General features: G+C 37.0%; 1 protein-coding gene across 1 annotated transcript in view; it reads left to right on the top strand.

The window, feature by feature from the left end:
* Positions 1–21,301, top strand: part of DLGAP2 (DLG associated protein 2) — an 85,056-nt gene that overhangs the window by 16,280 nt on the left and 47,475 nt on the right. Inside the window, exons 2-4 of the mRNA XM_030447276.1 lie at positions 447–658; positions 15,489–15,636; positions 19,321–19,540. Coding sequence (XP_030303136.1) covers positions 447–658; positions 15,489–15,636; positions 19,321–19,540 — 580 coding nt within the window. The remainder of the gene's footprint in view (positions 1–446; positions 659–15,488; positions 15,637–19,320; positions 19,541–21,301) is intronic.

The raw sequence follows: 21,301 nt of genomic DNA, 5'->3' as shown, positions 1-21,301 counted from the left end.
CCATTTAAGCCAAAATCATAGCCTAGCTTAGTTTAATACTTCACTTACCTTCATCAAAAGCATTCATCAAATCCTTCTATAAGCAGTGCTCGTAAAAGATTCTGAAGTGCTCCACTTTCCATAAGTTTTAGGTCTGAGACACCTGATCAACTTACTGGTTATCAGCTGAAAATCTGAATGCAGGTTTTTAGGAGCTAAGCCATTTCCTGAAATTTAGAAACCATGACTTGATTGTTCCTTAGGTTCCAACATGTATAAACTGAAAATTTCCAATCTTACAGTTGGAATTGAATCGACAAATCATTTGGGGACCTCAGGAATTTCTAAGTGATCTTTTTCTGAAGAATGAAAAAATTATGACTTGGTAAAACGAAAATTCAAGGAAGTATTTAAATATATGAAAATAATAAAACACATTTAGTCTGTGTGTTTATGGTCTCCATTAGGTACCTCAGGATGAATGGGGAGGATACCCAGCTGGTGGGAAAGATGAAGAGATCCCCTGCAGAAGAATGAGAAGTGGGAGCTATATTAAGGCCATGGGAGATGAGGAAAGTGGAGACTCTGATACTAGCCCCAAGACATCACCAAAATTAACAGTTCGACCAGAGTCTTTATTAAAATCCATTGGGCAAAGACCACTGGGAGATCATCAAAAGTAAGTTTCATTATATCATGTTATATACCTTTATGAAAGTTGCCATAACTTGGGTAATTTTTCTTTTTGTCCTACTGGTAGCTGTCAGTATCTGTGAGAAAATACGATACTGCAGTTAAAAAACTAACTTTTGTCTTTGTTTTTAATTAGCTACAATTTCCTGTTATTACACAAAGAAAATTTGCCATCCATGTAACAAATCCACTACTTCAGAGAGTCTATTGTGTTTTCTAAAGGGAAGATATCCATATTTTTATCAAAACTAGAATTCTGAATACTTCTCTAAAAGGACTGATTTATATTATAACTTTTATTTCATTGCTTTCTCTGAAGGAGAAAATACACTCTACACTAGATATTATAACAAATACATAACTATATATATATTGGACATCTTACATCCTTTTTATCAGTACAATGTTTTATATATCAGTTATACTGTTTCATACTCATGTGATCACATTGTGTAGGCATTGGTTTGACTGGATTTTTTTTTCACTCACACTACTTACAGTATGGCCTACTAAATGACTAAAGTAAATTTTAAAACTATGAGTAGATATGTAGTTATATATGTATTCCATTAAATCTTTATTTTTTTCTCTCTTTGTTATCCTTTCAATATATAATTTTAAAAGTGAACTGCAAGTATATTTCTGAAGGCAGTTTCAAAGTGGAAACCTGATTTTAAATCTGCAGTTTCTTTTAACGTGACTGAGTGCTTCTCAAGGCTTAGAAAATTGGTGGCTTTGCCTAGGAGAAATAGATAAAATGAAGAAATTAAGGGTGAAACCTATGGCCAAAGGTTGTTTATTGTTCTGTAGGTGATACCATGTATAGCATACCATAGTGACTCAACTTTTCATAAAATAAAATGACATAAACCAAAACAAAAATCAAAAGAACCCCAAAATAAAACAGTAACCTAAGGCAAAAATCTGTTTGGCTTAATTAAATTGAATTATTTATCTTGCAGTCTGGAAGAAAACTGTCCTCTTTCACTATTACTGAAGAGAACAGTATACAGCTATATTGGTTCATAAAGCTCACTCACACATCTCTGTAGTTTCAATTTAGATGCACAGAGGCTTCAGTACCACGAGCTGCTCTGAGATGGATGAGATACCATGAAGAAAGGCTGGCCTTTCTGCCTATCTGCTCTTGATAGGCAACCAAAATCCAGGCAGCTTACATTATGGCATCTCGAAGGTTGCCAGACACCTATGTTTAGACCACTGAGCCAAATTGTGAACATAAATCTGAAGCATTTGCTACAGTATTGGTTCCAATTATGAAAACATGACTTATAACATAAGCACTGCTGGCAGACCTGTACCTGGCTGATTTCCAGAGGTGAAAAGATGAGCTTCTAATGTCAAGTTATTGGAAGCAATGTTTTACTTTTTTATATCCTCAGTCATTGTATCTGGGCTGAATCTTGGGTTTGAGGTACACTGGATACATCAACTGGTTCAGTCTGAATTTGTGGAAGTCCCAGGTAAACAAAAGAGGTGGTTGATTCTCAGCTTGTGAGTATATGAAAGTGGGATTGGATTGTTCATGATCAGGAACCCATAATTTCTCAACCCTGGTAGGTAGAGACATACAATATGAATACTGCAGCCCTTTTTTTCCTCTTAAATGGCTCTGAAAGCTGTGGGTCCTGCAAAAGGGCATCTTATCCAAAGGGATAAGATGTGGTAAGAGAGAATGATCTAATGTCTGTCGACTGGCTGTCTTGCTGATGGTAAACTAAACATTTTCAGAACACAGACCTGATTATAGAAACCTGACCCTGTACACTGAAAAGGTTTTGGAGTGATCTCCAGCAGACTTATCACCTGTGTCTATTAGCACTGTCCCAGCCACTGCCTGGCCATGTTCTGGGCATTGAAGTCAGCTGGGGATTATTCCCAGAAGACAATTTGAATGCAGCCCTCCTGTTTTGGAGACTATGTCATATCCCTGGTAGTACCATAAACCAAAGTTTTTTCTCAGAGACAGTTCCAACTTTCGAAGTACTTAGGCCAAATGAAATGTGTTGTATTTATGGTTGGACCTTTCCCACATGAACGTAGAACAGCACAAATTTTCTGGTGAGTGGAAGGTCTCAGTGTCTCCCCTAGACCCCAAGAGCATATGAACAGATCCAGAAGCATCTAGACATATGTATTAAAACAAAAAAATTGTTTTGAGAATAGAAGTCTTCCTGATCTGTTAAATCCTGAAGGAAGGTGGCTGCTAGTAGGTCAATACCAAATGGTGTGTCTTCTGTCAGTTTTCCATGTATTGTAAAATGTATCACTCAGAATATTGATTAAAACAGGAGTGTAAGGCTGCTGCAGTATTCTGAGGTTGACAGCTGTTTCTATTTGTCATCCCAAAGGATTTACTGGCATAGTTACCACTAACTGCAGTCAGAAAAGGAGGAAGCTTTTTGTTCTTCTGTGAAATATTATTAGGGCCTCTTCTGAGAATGTGTTGCAAACACTGCACTAGTACTGCTGCTGACAGATATCTTTAAATTCTTATTTTTCCCTTAAGTTGAGGGGCAGCACCTCAAATCTGCTAGCCTAACAGACATTTTTTTCTGGTGAACTTCAGGCAGAAATGTGACAACCATTTTGGTTCTTGCATGTCTTTCTCCCAAAAAATCTGCAAATTTCAGCAGCCAATAAGGAGAGAGAAAATTTCTCAGCTGACAAGAATACATAGTACTGATCCTAAACCTGTGGTTTCATCAGTAGCCACCTCCTCACAGTGTCTCTTTCTCCCTGTCACTGTGGTTACCCTTTGTGTCTGGTGGGTTTCTATAAAGGATGTAGCAATGGGTGCTGGTTATGGAGCCTTCCATCCTCCTCAGGCACAGCTCAGTAATCCCACTCATGTCTCTGCTGATCCAGAAGCCAAGGTTTTGAACAGCATTCCTGCATGCATAGCATATGTTACATGTACATAATACATGCCAGTGTTTCTGGCATGTGTTATGAGAAATTACATAATTCAAGATGTCAGATGCATTAGCTGGCCATTTACCTTGCTTACCAGGATGGAGAGAGCTAATGGAGGAATATAGATTGGGGCTTTTTATTCTTTTAGTCCCCTGCTCGGATGGACATGATAGATCAGGGTTGGGATCTGATACAGCACCCGTAAACCTGTATAAAAAATTGAATATCAAAAATTATGTCAGTATGAAAACTTGCATTGGCTGCAAAATGTATGTAAGAGGGTTTCATAAGAATAAGCCTAGTTTTCTATCAGTATCCTGAGTATGATAAAATGAAAATTAGAAAAGCCCTCACTTAGCCCTTTGACTTGTGTGTATGTTTCTCCTCTGAGTTTTACCAGACGCCTTTGCAAGGAGTTTTTCCCATTTAAATTTATTTTCTACTTTGACAAAAGTAAGCCCCTGTTTTGTTGGCTTTGTGTTGCTCAAAGATTCAGCAAATGGAACATTAAAAATTCATGAACAATAAAAATGCACATTTGTACCTGAATAATAATTTCATTTAACAACATACAAGTAGGTGGATGTAACTGATTTAACAGAAGCATTAAAATTCTTAAATCATTTCATTTAAGCTACCCTTGGAAAGGAGTATATTTTACTCCAAGTGGGAATACAAAAGAAGGGCAGAGTATGACCGCTGCTGCTTTTCACAGATGGCAGAAGCAGGGTATGTGCCCAACCCCTGCCATCTGATCACCACCTCTGTCAAACCACTTGCACTGCCAGCCTGACCCCCGCCCGCTCTCAGCCTGGGCCACCTGGCTCTCTTCTAGATAATGCCCAAGCATCATTCAGTGACAGACCCTGTGGGATGCAGCCACCCTCTCCATAGGATAAGAAAGTTTAGTCATACAGTCCAGTTGGCCAAAGGGTCAGGTAATGGACCTAGCTTATTTCTGAGTATTGTTACAGCCTAAGTGACTCAAATTTTGCTCAATTTTTGAAAAAGTAAATGCACCTTAATGTCTAGATTTCTCACTAAAGATAAATGGCTTTCAGTTCTTTCTCTCTGAATGCTGTTTCAAAAGATTGAATAGTACGTTGTGCTACATAGTCCTATAACATCAAGTCGGAAGTCAGTGTAATTTATTATCATTATTAAATTGCTTTTGAGTGGAATATAATGCAATAAGGCTTGTTGTGGTGGAGACAGGACACATGCTTGATTATGCTTCCTTTCCAACTTTTTGCTTTCTTGGACTGGTGCCCACAATCCCATTTATTGTGGAAATTATCTTGACTCCCAGAAGTCCACAAGAAAAAATATTCAACTGTTTTTTTGTTTTTTTATTTTTGCATTAAGATTATGTCCCATGCAGGGCAAAATAGCAGAAAAGATGTATATGTATAAAGCAAGATTTACTGTACATAACAAATGATCTTAAAAGCTAGACTAAGAAGGTGTAGATCAGATTTTGAGTGTTAGGATATTTGGATAGCAAAACAAGTTGTTAGGGTAACAAAGAAAAAGGTGTCTTGACAATAAGATATGCAGATAATCGAATATCTGGGTAACTGTTACACAAGGCTAACTGAGTACTCACAAATTACTTATCAGTAGGTCTTATAGTTGTTCTAGAACAATAATACCTATAGCCAATATGATAATACAATGACTGCAGTTTTTTAAAGGATCCTAAAGTCTTGAGGTTAAGAATTCATATACAGGGATTTGATACTTCCTACTCTTGTATGGCTATGGCTGGGTATCCCTTTGCTTTCAACCTCTTGAGGAGTAACAACTCGAGCAGGTAACCCTGCTGGAGGGGAGAAGGTCCAGAACACCTAGAGCAAGTGTACAGGATTCTCACTAGTGAAAACATGGGACTAAATTTTATAGAATAAAGTGATTGGCTGTTGTCATATAACTGCTTAGCCATACCTCCAAAATCCTCTGTTGGAGAACAAAAGGGAAACAGAGGAAAATCCAAGAAAGCTTCCAACTCTTGTAAGATAGCTTGCACAAGGCAGTTTGTAGCAGGTTGGTGGCATCCTGCTAGGTGTTTTCATTTACATTGAAGGTCAAAACAGCTAAACAGTTTATGTAACTGGTAGCTGAAACAAAGGGAATTTCTGTCCTAGATAAGTTTTATGTAATCCTAGAAGATAGACTTACCCACATAAATTTTAAGGGTATTCTTCCAACCTGGTAAACATTATTTCTCTGTATTTGTGATAAAAACAAGCAAAGCTGAGGATGGAAGCATCAGAGACACTAGGATCCAGAAAGGAAAGCTAAAAAGAAAAGAAGCATTTGTGACTATGTGATGGAAGAACAATTCTGTGACTAAAGGTAATATTCTGGTTACTTGATTCTTCGTGTTTTCAGGAAAAGAGTACTTAATATACCAATTATGTAAATGAGCAGGATAGCACTGTAGAAATAGCAAGTTCCACTTTCAGTATCTCCTTTCTGAGTAAAGTAGTTTAAGCTACTATGCCTAAGTGTGATCTGAAATAGCTGTGACACAAGCGTTTTCTGGGCTTAAGGTAAAACAGATCAAAGTGGTAATCTGAGTTAAAATAACCTTTCCCTGCCTTTTGCCTTTTCAGAGTGAGAGTCTGCATCTCTTTATAACTTATGATGGCTTACAAAATATCTCAGCTATGACCCAAGGTGCATTACCTGTCCGTTCTGCAAATGCCATTATGGCAACAAAGATGTTGCCTAAGCACACAGCAAGAAAGTTAAACTCTATCAAGCTCTGAGAACACTGACATGCCAGAGCCTTTGGCTCAGCAGAAGTCATGGAACAGTGTAGGGTCCTCTCCACTTAAAAAAAATCTCCACTTAAAAAAAAAAAAAAGATCTGACCATTTGCAACCATTTATGCTAACCATAGCACACTTAACAACATGAGAAAGTGAAAACCAAATCAGAAATCTGGAAGAATTGCATAAGACTAAAACTCTGTCTTTCCATCCATCTCTGCCCATGACAGTGCCAACACCACAATGTTTAGTGATGGGCAGATTTGTGGAGAGAAATACTACTTGCTAAATACACAGTGAGAAAAGTTGGTAGGTAGTAGATAATTGTGCAGAAGTGGGTGTGCTGCAAGAACTTCACAGACTGAGAGTGTAAGCACGTCTTCCTTGCTAGAGAAATTAATGTCCTATTTCAATGCTATCCATTGCTGCACACCAGTGATGCCAGTGTTTTTTTAATTTTTAAGAGTAAACTTCAATTTACTGTTAACACTTCTGCATTTTAAAATAGGAATGGTTTTGAAGCCATTCCTGAGCAGTATTTTCAATAGAAGATACGGGAAAATCACCAGAAAAGTAACCTTCATCTTTTATATGCATTTTATTTATCTTTGTTTTTCCCTCAGTCTTCTGCCTCTAAAAAGCCTCATTACACACTTCATTAGTAGCTTTCTGAAGCCCTATAGTGTACTAGCATCTACTCAGAGTCTTTGAGGGGTGAAATTGGAGATATACTGAGGAGAGTTTGAGGGGTAATTAAAAAAGCCTTATCAACAAATAACGCTATCAGTGGGCCACTAGCACCATGATAGTGTTCCTTGCTGTAGTCAGTAAGGTCTGGGTTAGATTAGATCTGATCACAGGGTTAAGAGGAAATGCTGAGGAAGGTCATCTGGCTGCCTAGGAAGTATCTTTCACAGGGTCCCCATCCTTTCTTCCTTTGCAGAATAATACGAAATACTCTTAAATGGTGTTAGGCACCTTTTACCCTTAGTAGTAGCACAGTGTGAAACCTGGGGAGTAATTGAGCCCAGATCTCCTGCTTCATTGTGGCTAATACTGGTTTTATGTTGTAGGGATGACATATATTAGCCTGGATTAGGGTAGGAAAGGGGATCCAAATGGTTCTGAATAAGGTGTAGAGTCTTTTTAGGAATAAAACAAGCTCTTGTCAGACAGATGCAATTTAGTGATGGACTGTGGTGAAAATGCAGTAAGATTCAGGACAGTCTCACAAGAATACTGAGATTCAAGAGAATAGGTGTTTCTGGTTTCTGGTGCTTATTCATTATGGACTTACATGGATGTTTCAACTAAGCTCATGTTTAGATGCTTCACTGAGTCCTGATGGTCTGGAGTCTACATTTATTCTTCCTAATTATGATTTTTTTTTTTTGCATGTGTTCATCTATACATATCAAAATAAAATATAGGGAAAAAATAAAAGAAAAAAAGAAAAAAAAATATGTATCTTCCTGAAGAAAATGATGAATATTTCACTTCCATAAAGAGATTTAGGAATGTACATCCAGCATTTGGATTCTGTTTAGAGCCTCAAATCTCTTTACTGAACTACATGATCTTAAGTGTTTGCTGTAACATCTGCCTGAGTTTTGTTGTTGCTGACTAGTTCACTTCCTACTCTCTGGGGCAAGCTCAAAACAGGATATTGGAACAAGACTTTTAGGATTAACTATATGTGCACCTCTGTCACCTCTCACAAACAATAGCTCTGATAGATTTCCCACATCAGACTTTTTTATTAAGTGAATATTCTGAGTGATTTGGAGTACAAGCTTGATTTAGCCTACATACTCTGTATCTGTGCAAGGACTGATCAAACCACCAGACTGTTTAACTATTCTGGATGATTTCCTATCATTCTCTTTAGGTTCATGTTGTACAAAATCCCTAAATACTTACTGACAAGAAAGATTCTGTCCAACTGGTGATTATTAGTAATTTCATAGGGACAGAAACAGTAATCTCCACCTCTTTGCTAACATATTCCTGTAATAAATCTAATGTTTAATATCTTTCAGGAACCTTTTTTTAAAAAAGGGCTATGGAACAATGATAAAATATATAGGCACCTTAAAAAATAAATTTGGCCCATATTCACTGATCAAAGAGAAGCTCTAGTCTGGCAAAGATTAGAGAATAAATTCTTTGCTACTGATAAATTCACCAGATTTATATGTACTTTCCCTTTTTTCAGAGAGCCAGACAAACTGTGCTATTCTGAAGAGAGAATCAGACTTAATGTCTCTGCTCTGAGTTCTCCAGTGAGCTGCGTGCAGGCACATCTGTGCTCCTTTGCAGAGCTCTATTGACTTCAGCAGGGACCCACAGAGCCTCAGTGGGACTCACAGCTGCTGTACAATGGCACTGCTAGCTAAGTGTAATCATTACATGCTGGTCGATGGGTTTTTTCATTCACCTACAAAGATATAGTTAAGATAGATCTCCAGATAGAGAAATGAATATCCATTGAAATGCAAATCTCTCAATAAAATAGGTTTTGATAACTTATGCTACCTTGTTAATCCTAATGCACCTCCCTTTCAGGTGCCCAAGATTAATTCTTTTACAAATTTTGTCTTTTTATCCCAGAATGATACTTCTGAATGATACTGATTTAAACAGAGGTGACTGATTGCTCCATTCATTCTCAGATTTTTAGACAAATGCAGGCATGCTTATGAAAATAAAAATGTACTATTTTAGTATATTACAATTCCAAAAATTAGATTGATGGAAAATGGACTTTCTGTATTTCTGATTCTCCCTTAATAAACCTGAGAGATCCATTCATAGTCGGAAGATAACTTTCTTGATGCAGCTTTTAGAGGCCTGTAAATATTTTACCTTACTTTTGGTACCGTCTTGACCCAGAATGTACTGGTAGCTGAACATTTAAGAGAGAGCAGGGGAGTGATCACTATATTGAATTTGAGTAGATCAAGGAATGACCTTGGCAAGTGTTCAACATTTGCTGCATTGTTGGCATAATGTCCATACATTTTAAAGGAAGGATATTAGGTTTGTGACAAAGTGTATGATATCAATCACTTGCTAGAACATAAAATATATACAGTAAAAAAATAAAAATAATAAACAAAGAAATATATCAGAGAACCCTTTCTCAGGACTCACAAACCTTAAGTTTCCACTGGGCTTGTCTTGACTGTCATGCACTGCTGCTCAGAAATCTGCATTTGTAGGGAGAAGTTAGGGAATTTCTTTGGGATTTTTTTGACCCTGTTTTTTCTATAAGCTTTAAAATTCTGTCAGTCTCTAAATCTGGCATTTCAAGGTATACCAAAAGTGAAACCATGTTAGTTTACTATCATACTTACCTTTTTACCAAATAACAAAAAGATGTGTCTTCTGCCAAACATTCAGTGGTTTCATAAGTCATGGTACAGTACTGCATGTTGTAATTCCACCTTAGAGCAATGCTTGTCATACAGCAATAACAAGAGACAAGACTTAGGGAAACTTGTCACAAACCATTCTGAGTGCTCATCAGTATCTGAATTCAGTGACAACAAAGCATGGGCTGAGTGCTTCACAAAAAGATCAATGTCACAAAAAGATAGTGAGGAGTGCCTGAAATCCAGCACTTTATGCTAGAGTTGTGGGGCTGTTTCAAACATTATCCATGGCCATATAAACTTCCCAAAATGTATATAAAAACAATGGCATGCAGGGAAAAAAACTATTTACTAGCTATTTACTGTCTATGAAGTAAACATCTTACTGCTTGAGAAAGAGAGGAGTAAATTAATATCTAAATAAAAAATGGCTAAAGATGAGGAAATAAGAGTTCTTCTCATCATAGATCAGTGCTTAATAGCAGATATTGGATTAGCTTCTATGATTGTTTCTTTCATTAAAACATGTTCTTAATAGCTGTCTCATTTTACAAGTCTTCCGTTACATGGCATATTTGAGGAAAAGATAAGGAAGTGGAGCTGTGCTCTTTCATCTCATGAAATCTCTTTACAAATGTTATCTATTTCTTTTTGCTTACAATATAAGTAAACTCAAATTTTACGCTCTGTTGAATTCTGCTACAAGACATAGCAAAACACAGAAGGAAATGTGTTTTCTGGAGTCAAAAGAGTAAAAAATACCTTTTTTTACTATTTTTGTAGCACATCTTATTGCTTGTACAGCTAAAATATTTTTTGAGCAGTTATTTTGCCCCATTATGCTCTTAAATTTCAGTTTTGGTGAGGTGTGGGCAAGAACAGTTAATTTCAACAAGAAGGAGAAAAATTTGCACTCTTGTGGAAGCCAGTGTTCCCAATGAGGCAGTAAGATGAGATGGCTGCAGCAAGGACTCTTCTGACAGATAGGGCTGTCAAGGGTACTTTTGAAATCTACAGAGGACAGAAAAAAAGACAAGTTGCTACATGCTGACTTCTGTGATGGTGTTTTGGAGGTCTGAACGGGAAAACTGTGAGCTGGGAATTAAGAGGATTCTAGGGAGCAGCAAGGATTCGGACCTGGTTGGATGTTTTGGTAAATGCAGTTTCTAGGGCTGGAAGAAGGAGCAACTTTCAGACAGGAGAAGGGCATATGAGGTTTGGATTCAGAAGCCTCAGTCTTCACAGACCAGAGGAATGCAGCAAACAGAGGTTGGGATGCAAGACTCCAAGAAATTCTTTTTTGGACTGCTGCCTTTTTCCTTATTCTTTATCTATGTTTTGCTGCTAGTGTAAGCAGCTTAACCCCTTTCCCATTCAATCCATATCAGAGTGATACATTGTCCCAGATGTGCCATTAGATAGACTGTCCTGGATAAGCATGCCATACTGTAGTTCACTTTATGTGATTATAATACAGTATTTTCTCCTCCCCAGATGCACTCAGGCAAAATGCTGAGCACTGCAAGTGCTGTTGCAAATTTGGCTGTCTTCACTGCAAGTCCCTAAAGCTTTGTTTTTAGAGTAGTAGTTCTGAAGACCTTCAAGCTCCTTATATGCTTGCCTTATTCCTAAAAGTTTCTCTAGGCTTTGAACCTTCCTTGCAGCTAAGATACTTATTAAATTTAAGATCTCTTTCTAGCTGCCCTGGACTTGCCCTGACCAATGGGAAGGGGAAAGCAGCCCTTGAGGGCAAAAAAGCTTTTAAAAGGAAATCCATCCCTAAGATCTCGTTTGATTGGAAGAGCAAATGGAAAGAGCACTGACATAGCAATTTAATTTCTCCTATTAGCCTCATCCCTTTTTCCTTCTTCACAATATCAAATTTTACAGCCACCTATTTGATCTTAATGTGTATTTGTGTGGTTCTGAAGATGTAATATCAAACCAGCTCATGTGCTCATGTTTGTCTCACCCTTCTTCAGTGATCAGCTGAGATATAAGATGATCTACTACAGAGCATAAAAGAAAATTATTTTCTCTTATCAAAGGAAAAGAAGATAGATAGATAGATAGATAGATAGATAGATAGATAGATAGATAGATAGATTTATAGGAAATTCTGATCAAGAATTTTTTTCCTCAGTTTATAGACAGGGTGGATGTCATTAAAAAGTTGTTCCCAAATGTCATACATGGGGTATGCTATGTAGCTTTGTTGACAAATACAAAAGTTCCTTGAGCAACAGACAATGACATCTGAGAGCATCTTCCTGATGTTCTTTCTGGGTCTATGGCATTTTGGTGCTGGATGATGTTTATAGCAAGATCATATTGTTTAATATCCCCTTTTATACTAGAAGGTAACTTGGTGTGTATATCTTAGAAATTAAAACTGATCTTTCCTTTTATCAGGAAAATTTAGAAGTATTCACCAAATAAATGCATGTGAAATTGCTTGTACAGCCTAATATACATAACATTTCTTCTATTTTGCTACAGTCTTATGAATCAATTTCTGTCCTCTGATAAATGAAAAACTATTTAACTATCAGGTAATGTCCAAACTCATCCATCAAAGGCTTCTTTCCCTAATAAATTATTACTGTAGAAATTCTTGATTGTATTTTGTGATAGCAATACCTCACACAGATAATGAAATACTAGGTTGTTGGGCAACACTTATCAAAGGAGACAGTTATTAGGAGCCGTTTCAAATTAATTAATTTTTAAATATTTTATAAAATAGCTAATAATTTATAATTATTATATACAGACTGGATAAGTGGGATAAAAGGGACTTTATGAAATTCCATGTGGAGAAGTGCGAAGTCTTGTTCCTGGGAACACATAACCGAGAGTGCAGCTCAGGCTGGGATCCACTTGGGTAGAGAGCATCCTTGTGGAAAGGGGCCTGGGGGTCTTGGTGGACAACAAGCCCAACATGAGCAAACAGTGTGCAGCAGCAGCAAAGAAAGCCATCAGGATGCTGAGCTGCATCAACAAGGGCATCACCACCAGAGACAAAGAAGTCATCATCCTGCTCTACTGAGCACCACACCTGGAGTATTCTCTTCAGTTTTGGTCCCTGCTGTAAAAAGGATGTGGACAGGCTGGTGAAGGTCCAGAGAAGAGCCTTGAGGATGATCAGAGGACTGGGTCACCTGCCATACAAAGAGAGGCTGAGAAAACTGGGTCTGTTCAGCCTTGAGAAGAGAAGGCTTAGGGGAGACCTTATTACAGTGTTCCAGTAAAGAAGATGGAGACTCCCTGTGTATAAGGAGTGATATGGACAAGACAAGGGGCAATGGGAACAAGTTGCTCCCGGGAAGATTCCGTTTGAACACAAGAGGAAAATTTTTCATTTTGAGGAGTCAGACATTGGAATGGACTCCCAGGGTAAGGGGTGAATTCCCCCACTTTGGAAAGATTGAATTCTCAGCTCGATGGGGTGCTGAGACATCTCATATGGACAATAATATTAGATGAGTTGGACTTGATCCTGGAGGTCCCTTAATCTGACATTCTGTGATTCTATGACATTTAATACTATTGCCTGTATAATTTTTTGTGTGGCACATGTTTTAACGAACAAATCTCAAATGTCTCCTTCACAAAATGCTTCTGACCTCAGAAGCCCAGATTTTACCATCTGATGACAAGCTGAAGGTCCAGAGGAAACTCATCTAAGTGTTATAAAAAAACTGTTATTAAAATACTAAATGAAGAATACCAGACAGTTTTAGTATCAGTCTACTGATCTAGTCGTCAGCCTGCCTCCTATAGAGAAGTTTTGTTACATCTCGCACGTAAATATAGATAGGAAGGCTCTACACCATTGTGCCTAAGCTATTCTGTTTGTCTTCATATATATGGGAAGAAAAAATGATGCTACAGTTCTTGTTTTCATCATCTGAAAGCAAATTAGAGCCACTATCAGACAGCTATTTTAATCTGCAAGTCACTTTGGCTGTAATGACCTAACTAGGCTCTGATCACATGCCTGTGACGTAAAACCATACATTTTCATTTTGGTTTCATCAGTTATAGCACAGTTTCTACATAGTTTACCTCTGTCTTGAGGTTACCACACTATTCCATAGAAGGCTCTGAAAAGAGACAAGAAAGAAAAAATATTTGTCCTTCAGGAAAATCTCTTAAGAGTAAAAAAAAAAAAATTCCTACATTGCACCAAGGTGAAAACTAAATTTGTCCTTTTTTTAAAGAAGGCAGCCAAAATTACAAAAGCAGATAGCCCACCCACTGGCAGATGCACTGAGAAAGAAATTCTGTGTATATGTTGACCCTAAAATGGCCAAGCTGAGGAGAACACATGCAAGTGCTTGAGAACAGATATCCAAGTGTGTGATGTGTGGGACGCTGGGTCATCTCACCTGTCTGACATAAAGTACATGTCCACACATGGAGATGGAGCTCAGCACTGCTTTCTGTGGTACTCAGAGCTGTGATAAGAGGCCTGAGATTCCCTGAGTGCTCCCTAGGGATTGCTTCCAGCCCAATCTCAGGCTGTGTCCCCTTTGTAAGGAAGGCTGAATTCTTCCTCAGGCACCGGCCTATGGTTATGCTCAGTGTGTGATAAGTGTGGGCTAAGAAACAACATTTGTGCCTCATTTGGCACTGGGATTTGAACCTTTCTCAATCACTGAGTGGTCTGTTCCTTCCTGCCCCCTTCCACAGGGCAATTCCTGACAGCCCAGGTGTGTGGCACAGCCACGGCTGCACTGACTCATTCTGCCAGTGCAGTGTCCAATAGCTGTATTACCAGCGCTGATGGACATTCAGCTGCCACAAATCTATTGTTCCAAGAAACTGTGTTTTCGTTAAAGCTACCTTTAAAGAATAAATACTAAAAATGTCTATTTACCTCATGAAACCTACAATTTTATGAAACATGAATAAATTTGTGCACTGCCAGTTAAAGCAGTATCACATGGCTCCTACAATCTGTTTTTCACATGTTCTGAGAACTCTTGTAAACCTTGTTCACAACTTTCATGTTTTTTTTTAAATTTTGTATTTGAGGAGATTTCTTCTTGTATACTTTTTTATTTTCCTGGAGTGATAGATAATATATCTGACATAAAACATGAAGACTAACATACCCTTGGAGTGAAAGTATACAAAAGGGGCTTAGTGTGGTGTTAGGGTCCCAGGGTCTCCAAACTGGGATATATGTTCTAAGAAAATCAAATCAATTCTAGAGGTTCATACAGTTGCCTCGAGTACATTATTAATCTTTTTTTTTTTTTTTAGCTGAATGGGGGATATTTTTATCTTTTGTATATCAGTCCTTTGAAGATAAAAGGTCTCTTGATACCTAACACCTTGATGAAAAAAAGCTGACAAGTAACAGATTTTATCCATGAAGAAACAGTTTTAGTTGCTTTGGTTTATGCTTTAGCTCTGGTTCTTGTTCCTGTTGACACAGACATCCTTTTTAGTAAAGTTCAACTTTAATAGCCAGGAGGAGTGATGATGTTGAAGTACAGCAAACACTTACAATTTCATATCATCTAGGCAGCAGAACTGCAGACAGATTCTGTGCTTGTGCTAAGGTGTTTGACTACAACAGATCTATCATGCTTTAGAGAGATTTTTGGCCCTGGGAAATGGATTTGTGAATCTCATACAAATTACTGTCTTTAGTGTCCTAATTGATTCCATCTGTAGTTTTACACCCTTTCCTTTTTTTTCTTCCTCTTTCCTTTTATAGTCAGAGCTACCTTCAAACTGCAAGTGACGTGCCTGGGGGTCACAACCTGGATCCCTCTGCAAACTACAATTCCCCAAAGTTTCGCTCAAGGAATCAGAGCTATATGAGAGCAGTGAGCACGCTCAGTCAGGCCAGCTGTGTTAGTCAGGTGGGAAATTCTTGTTATAACTTTTCTTATAGGTTAATCACAGATGCAAGAGGTGTTACTAGTGGATGGCTTTAGGTTTTGAATAATTAATATAAAATGGAGGATATGAACTGTCAAAGTAATTCAGTTCTAAGGAACTGAACCCTTGTTCATGATTTCCAAAAAATACTGAACGCTAAAAGCAAAGGACACTGTCCTGTTTCATGTTTTCCATTTATTTTTCATTAGCAATATAAATACTGGTATTTTTGCTTTCAGTCTATATTCAATATTTAAATGTTAAGAAGATTCAGATTGAGGATAAGGGGCACGCTCCCACAATAGTCATCCTCTGAAAATATATGTCCTAATTTCAGTAAATGTGAGTTGCCAGATTAAGATATAGATTGAATAATAATGCTCCAAAGGAGCAGTGATTCTTCTTTAAGCCCAATCTCTCGCTCCTTTTGGGTGAGAGAATAAATCCCATCAGTTATTCTCTGTCTGGAGACTTCTGGAAAGACACTTTTTTCCACCCTGATGGTTTTATGTTGGTGAGTTAGTACTGATACATGTTGAAGTGAGATCTGAATCAGGCCTGAAGTACAAGCAATCTTATAAAGTACATGCATGTTCTGTTTAGCAGAGGACTTTACATAAAATTTCCAATGTTTCTAATGTGTATTGCTCCTGACATTTCTTCCCTGTGTTACTTCATGACAGGTGGGCCCTGCCTTCTTCTCAAACTTGTTTTACTTTTTTTTGCTTTGATTTCTTAGTGAAGCACCTGAGGGTATAGTAGCCAGTTATTCACAATGGTTATATTAAAAAAAAACTAAGCAATTTTAGATAAATTCACATTCATTTTGTACTGCATGTCTATTCAGGCCTGGATTCAACTCATCTAATATGAGGCTTTTAACTGAGGCAACAACTAAAACTTCCTCTGTAGTTAATGGAGTGAAAGAGTTTTTTTCCAGGACAGTGTACATCCCAAGTGGTCTAAGAGCCCTTTGGAAATGTTTCTCAGTCTCCACTGACTGTACAGCTTTGGGAGGGACTAGTTGCCTGATTAATTCCCTTCAGTCAAATTCCTTAATTTATGTGGGATAAATCTAAGTTTAATCTTGTGTAGCACACATCAGAATTAGAAAATGACAGTCATTTTCCAAACCTTTCATTATTCTTCATAGCTCCCTTGTGAAACCTGTCCCTATCGTTTCCATGGCTTGGTTCTCATTACCCTGATTTGGTGATTTTCTGTTTTTATTACATTCATGCTTTGAGAAATCTTCACATGTATTATTAGATCTTGAATTCAAAGCAAGTGCTGTTGACTATCACTTAATAGTGCCACAGTACACAGCAATTCAAACCTCTACTGCCTCTTTGACCATGTCTGTGCAAGGAGATGCTCACTGATCTGTTCATAATGACTAATTGGTTTTGGCAATGATGAAAATTCTTCATTCTAATGCTCATTCCCTGGAAGTGTGTCCACAATAGACATGTAATTTACACAGGTCCACAAGAGATGTCATTTGCAGGTAGATTGCTCAGTTGGCCAGATTAACTTCCTTTCCATTTCAGTTTTCACTAAACTACATAATTTTGTCTTAACCATGTACTTCCTACCTCATGGTCAAGATGTTTCCAGACCACTACTGTGTTTAATAGATACTAAACAAAGTAAATGTATCAAAAAAACAATTTCGGAGCCTTGGCTGTTTCCATTTCTTTTTCCATGACACCATCTTTTTCTTGACCCATCATCATAATAGCAATTTGCATGACCTTTGGTATTTTTAATGCCTTTTTTTGTGAGATCCTTCCTTTTTCACTCTTAGCCAAGAGTAAAGAAAAATGTTGGGTTCTGTGCGTTCTATTTTTAATTTAAAAATTAAATGTAATATAATTATATTAAATTATTTATATTAATATAATATAGAAATAATTTATAATAATATTTTGTAAATAATAAATATATATTTATATGTCATATAGCTATAAATATAACACAATAAACTTCTATTTTTCTATTGACCTTACTTTGAAAGACATGGTTAGGACATAAATTGTTACTGGAATACATTACCATAAATTTCCTGATCAATGATGTATGCAAAATATTTCAGAGTAAGATTTTTTCTTTTAAATCTTTTCAAGATTGCATTTCTCTACTTAACTTTATTAGAAGCAAATTTTATGAAGGGTAATGTAACTCCTTTCAAAAGGAGTTGCCAAAATGTCTTACATGTAATTAAAATATCAGTTATTCATTATCATCAGAAGTTCCATATGAAATTTCCATTTACTTAATCACAATCCTAAAACATTTGAAAATTTGCACTCACTCTGTTTCCATAATGAATAATGTACTAGGAACAGTAATAATGAAAAATTCACTTGGCAGCCACAAAGAAAAAGTAATATCAGATGGATGTGCTGTTTTGTGATGCTATGAAATGAACATGGCATTTATACTGATTCTAATTTCCAGCACTCTTTTTAAAAAAAAATATTATCAGCAGGACATATCAAGAGGTCACATTTTGGTCTGTCCAGTGGGAACTTCCTATTTGATTTTGTATGAACATACATTATAATTATTCAGGTACAGGTAGATAGGACTGTCTTCAGAGAACCTATTAAAATTATCTAGGTAAAATTAAGTCACTCATCTTCAAAACTGCAGTACACAGTTTTTTACAGAGAGCTTCCCCAAGACTGGCCAGCCTGCCTAAACGCTGTTTGTCCTGAAAACTCCCTAAAAATGCACATTTTTGTATCATGATCAGTCTGCAGGGCAGAGTCAACAGGCAGATGCTGGCTCCTTCGCAAGCCCCGAGGGGAGCTGGAGGATGATTCTGAAATCTCCAAAGTGGGCAGTCTGGTAGGAGATGCAGGTAGGCACATCTAGGGTTCCTCAGCACACCTGGTGGCAGAAGTATCAGGCTTAGAATAATTCTGCTGAGGAAAAGTCAGTAGTAGCAGCTTTATCGCTTTTTTGCAAGGTAGTTGTATAGCTTACCCAGTTAACCAGATGAGTTTAGTTTAGGGCTGTTCTTGGCTAAAAGTGGTCCAAGCATTACTTTCTCATCTGACCATTTTTCACTCCATTTCAGGCAATGGTTATTCTTACACATGCTTCAAAGGACACAACTGTAGATGCAGTATTTCTCAAACTTCAGAAGCAGCACTTCCTCTGAACTTACACATTTTCAAGTTAGAGATACTTCCTTGAGCCCCTTAATAGCGAGAGGAAGATAAGAACCTGCCACACAGGCTAAATGTCCACATGAGCAGTAATTTTGCTGATAAATGAAGAGTCCAGGCAATCCATGCTTCCCTTTTGAGGGGTAATAATAGTGTAGCTGATTTCAGTTCTATCCTGGCAGAACATGGGTTTCTGTCAGTGCAGAGTGATCTTGTTGGTTACCACTTAATCATGTATCTACAACCTTCTGAACATGCCAAAAGATATTGAATGTAAAATCAATGGTATAAAGTTATGTTCTTAGTATATTCATATAAACAGCTGATATAAGTTAAAAAATATGAATGTGATCAGGAGGGATTACTACATTTTAACTATTTGCTAAAACAGTTCTTCATCAATGTACAGGTGTCCATTTGAGATGTTGAGGCCGTGATGATCACAAAAAAGCAAGTCAAAAATCAAATGCATTGTTGTTGTTTATTCAGATGAGTGAAGCAGAGGTTAATGGGCAATTTGAATCGGTGTGTGAATCAGTGTTTAGTGAAGTTGAAGCTCAGGCAATGGATGCCCTTGACCTCCCTGGATGTTTCCGAACAAGAAGCCACAGTTATTTGCGTGCCATTCAGGCAGGCTATTCCCAAGATGATGAATGTATACCTGCGATGGCATCTTCCAACATCACCTCAACTATCAGGTCAACCACAGGTAAGCAAATCTATGATGACCCTTACACTGTTTTGCATGTAAAAATATGTCCTCGTGTTTTGCGAAAGGATGTTTGACACTGGAAAAAATCTCCCTGTGTAGTGACAGTATTTGATACCAGTGTTCTTAGGTTTGTAATACTCTGTTGTGGATTCAGATTGGGATAAGCTCCTTTTGAGGAGAATCCTGCAAGCATATTACAATGGACCTGGACTTCAACACAGCCTTAATTTCACCTCCATTTCCCATATGTAGAGTTAACCAGGTGGAAATATAAAAACTCAAGTGTAATTGGTATAATGTATATATTAGACATATAGATATTTTTTATCTATCATGTAATCAACCTTCTAAATGAGATCAGTTGCACTGGTTTTAATTTAGATTCTTTACCAAAATTAAAAAGAGAAGAAAGATTTTAAATATCTGGTCTAAATATTTACAGGAAATTAACCTAGCAGGGAATTAATTACAAACTTATAGAAAAAAATGTAACCAGTTGTATGGATACACTGAGTCATAAACATTATGGCAAGCTTGACACATCAGCTATTACCCATCAGTAATCATTAGCATTCATTGTTATACCATTCACTTGCAGGATCTTTAAACATTCTTTTGACAATTTTCTCTTCTTAGATGTTTAGCAAAGATTCTAGCTTTATTTTAGAATATTAGCATTTATATTGGTAGAGAAAATATTGCATGGATAGCAGTTAAAGAATTAAAATTAAATTTATAATAAATAACTATTCTTCATTAAGTGTTCCAAATTCATTTTTGTTTCCAAATGTGTTAACATCAGTTCCTAATTATGATACTGTCCTTTCCATGTACTGTTAAATTGCAAGGTTACCAATCGACAAAAGCTAAAAATAGAGCTCAAAATGCATCATGCAAAATTACTTTTTAAATTATTTGGTTGACATATCTGTTGTATAACAGAACAGTGGGAGCTTAGAAAAGAAGGTAAGCTGAGGCTGAGCAACATAAATTTGCATTCCAGAAGTAGCAGAAAAATGCAATTTTATCTTAGATATAGTATTTTAATTGCTGTATACAACACTGTGTAAAACCAGAAGTTGTGGCTTATAGTGCCACCTCTAGGGATGTTTCTGTCCTTTGTTTATTAGAGATGCTATCACGATACAAAATGACATTTTATTGCTACCCCACAGAATAATTTTCATTTGTGTCATTTAGCACTGTGTACTTATTATGAAGAAACCTTCCATGGCAAAGAACACAACTAACAATCTGCTTCAGAGTCTTACTCCAGATACTGAATTGTAACACTTTCAGAATTAGTTTGTTTACCAGGTTGATTGGTTTTATCCTAAGCTTTCTTTAGTTTATATGCTAGATAAGCCCAAAATTCACACTGAGAGGAATTTATTTTCTGTATAACAAAAAAAAAAGCAAGTAACAGACTACATTTAGGAAAATAACTAGATTAAGCAGTAAATATGTTTGCATCTGAGTGTTTTCATACTTGTGAAAAATATTTTGCATTGGTTACCCATCTCCTGGTTAAATAATGTGGCTTTGAAAACTTTAACCTTCATTTCACACACACCTTCCCCCTCAACTCTGAAATGATTTATCAGGTAGATTTTCTTGTCCAAATGCATAATCTTTCTGCTTTCTTGTAGTGAAATGATATTGGCATTGAAAAAAAAAGATTAAGTGAGATGCTTGCCTGAGCCAAAACTTTTTCCAAGCCTATGGACTGTATACATCTCTGAAAGTGATTGTGTATTC

Source organism: Calypte anna, chromosome 3 (assembly GCF_003957555.1).
Source record: "Calypte anna isolate BGI_N300 chromosome 3, bCalAnn1_v1.p, whole genome shotgun sequence".
Classification (NCBI taxonomy): domain Eukaryota; kingdom Metazoa; phylum Chordata; class Aves; order Apodiformes; family Trochilidae; genus Calypte; species Calypte anna.
Note: the sequence above shows the minus strand (reverse complement) of the source record. Positions and strands in the feature narration are given on the sequence as shown.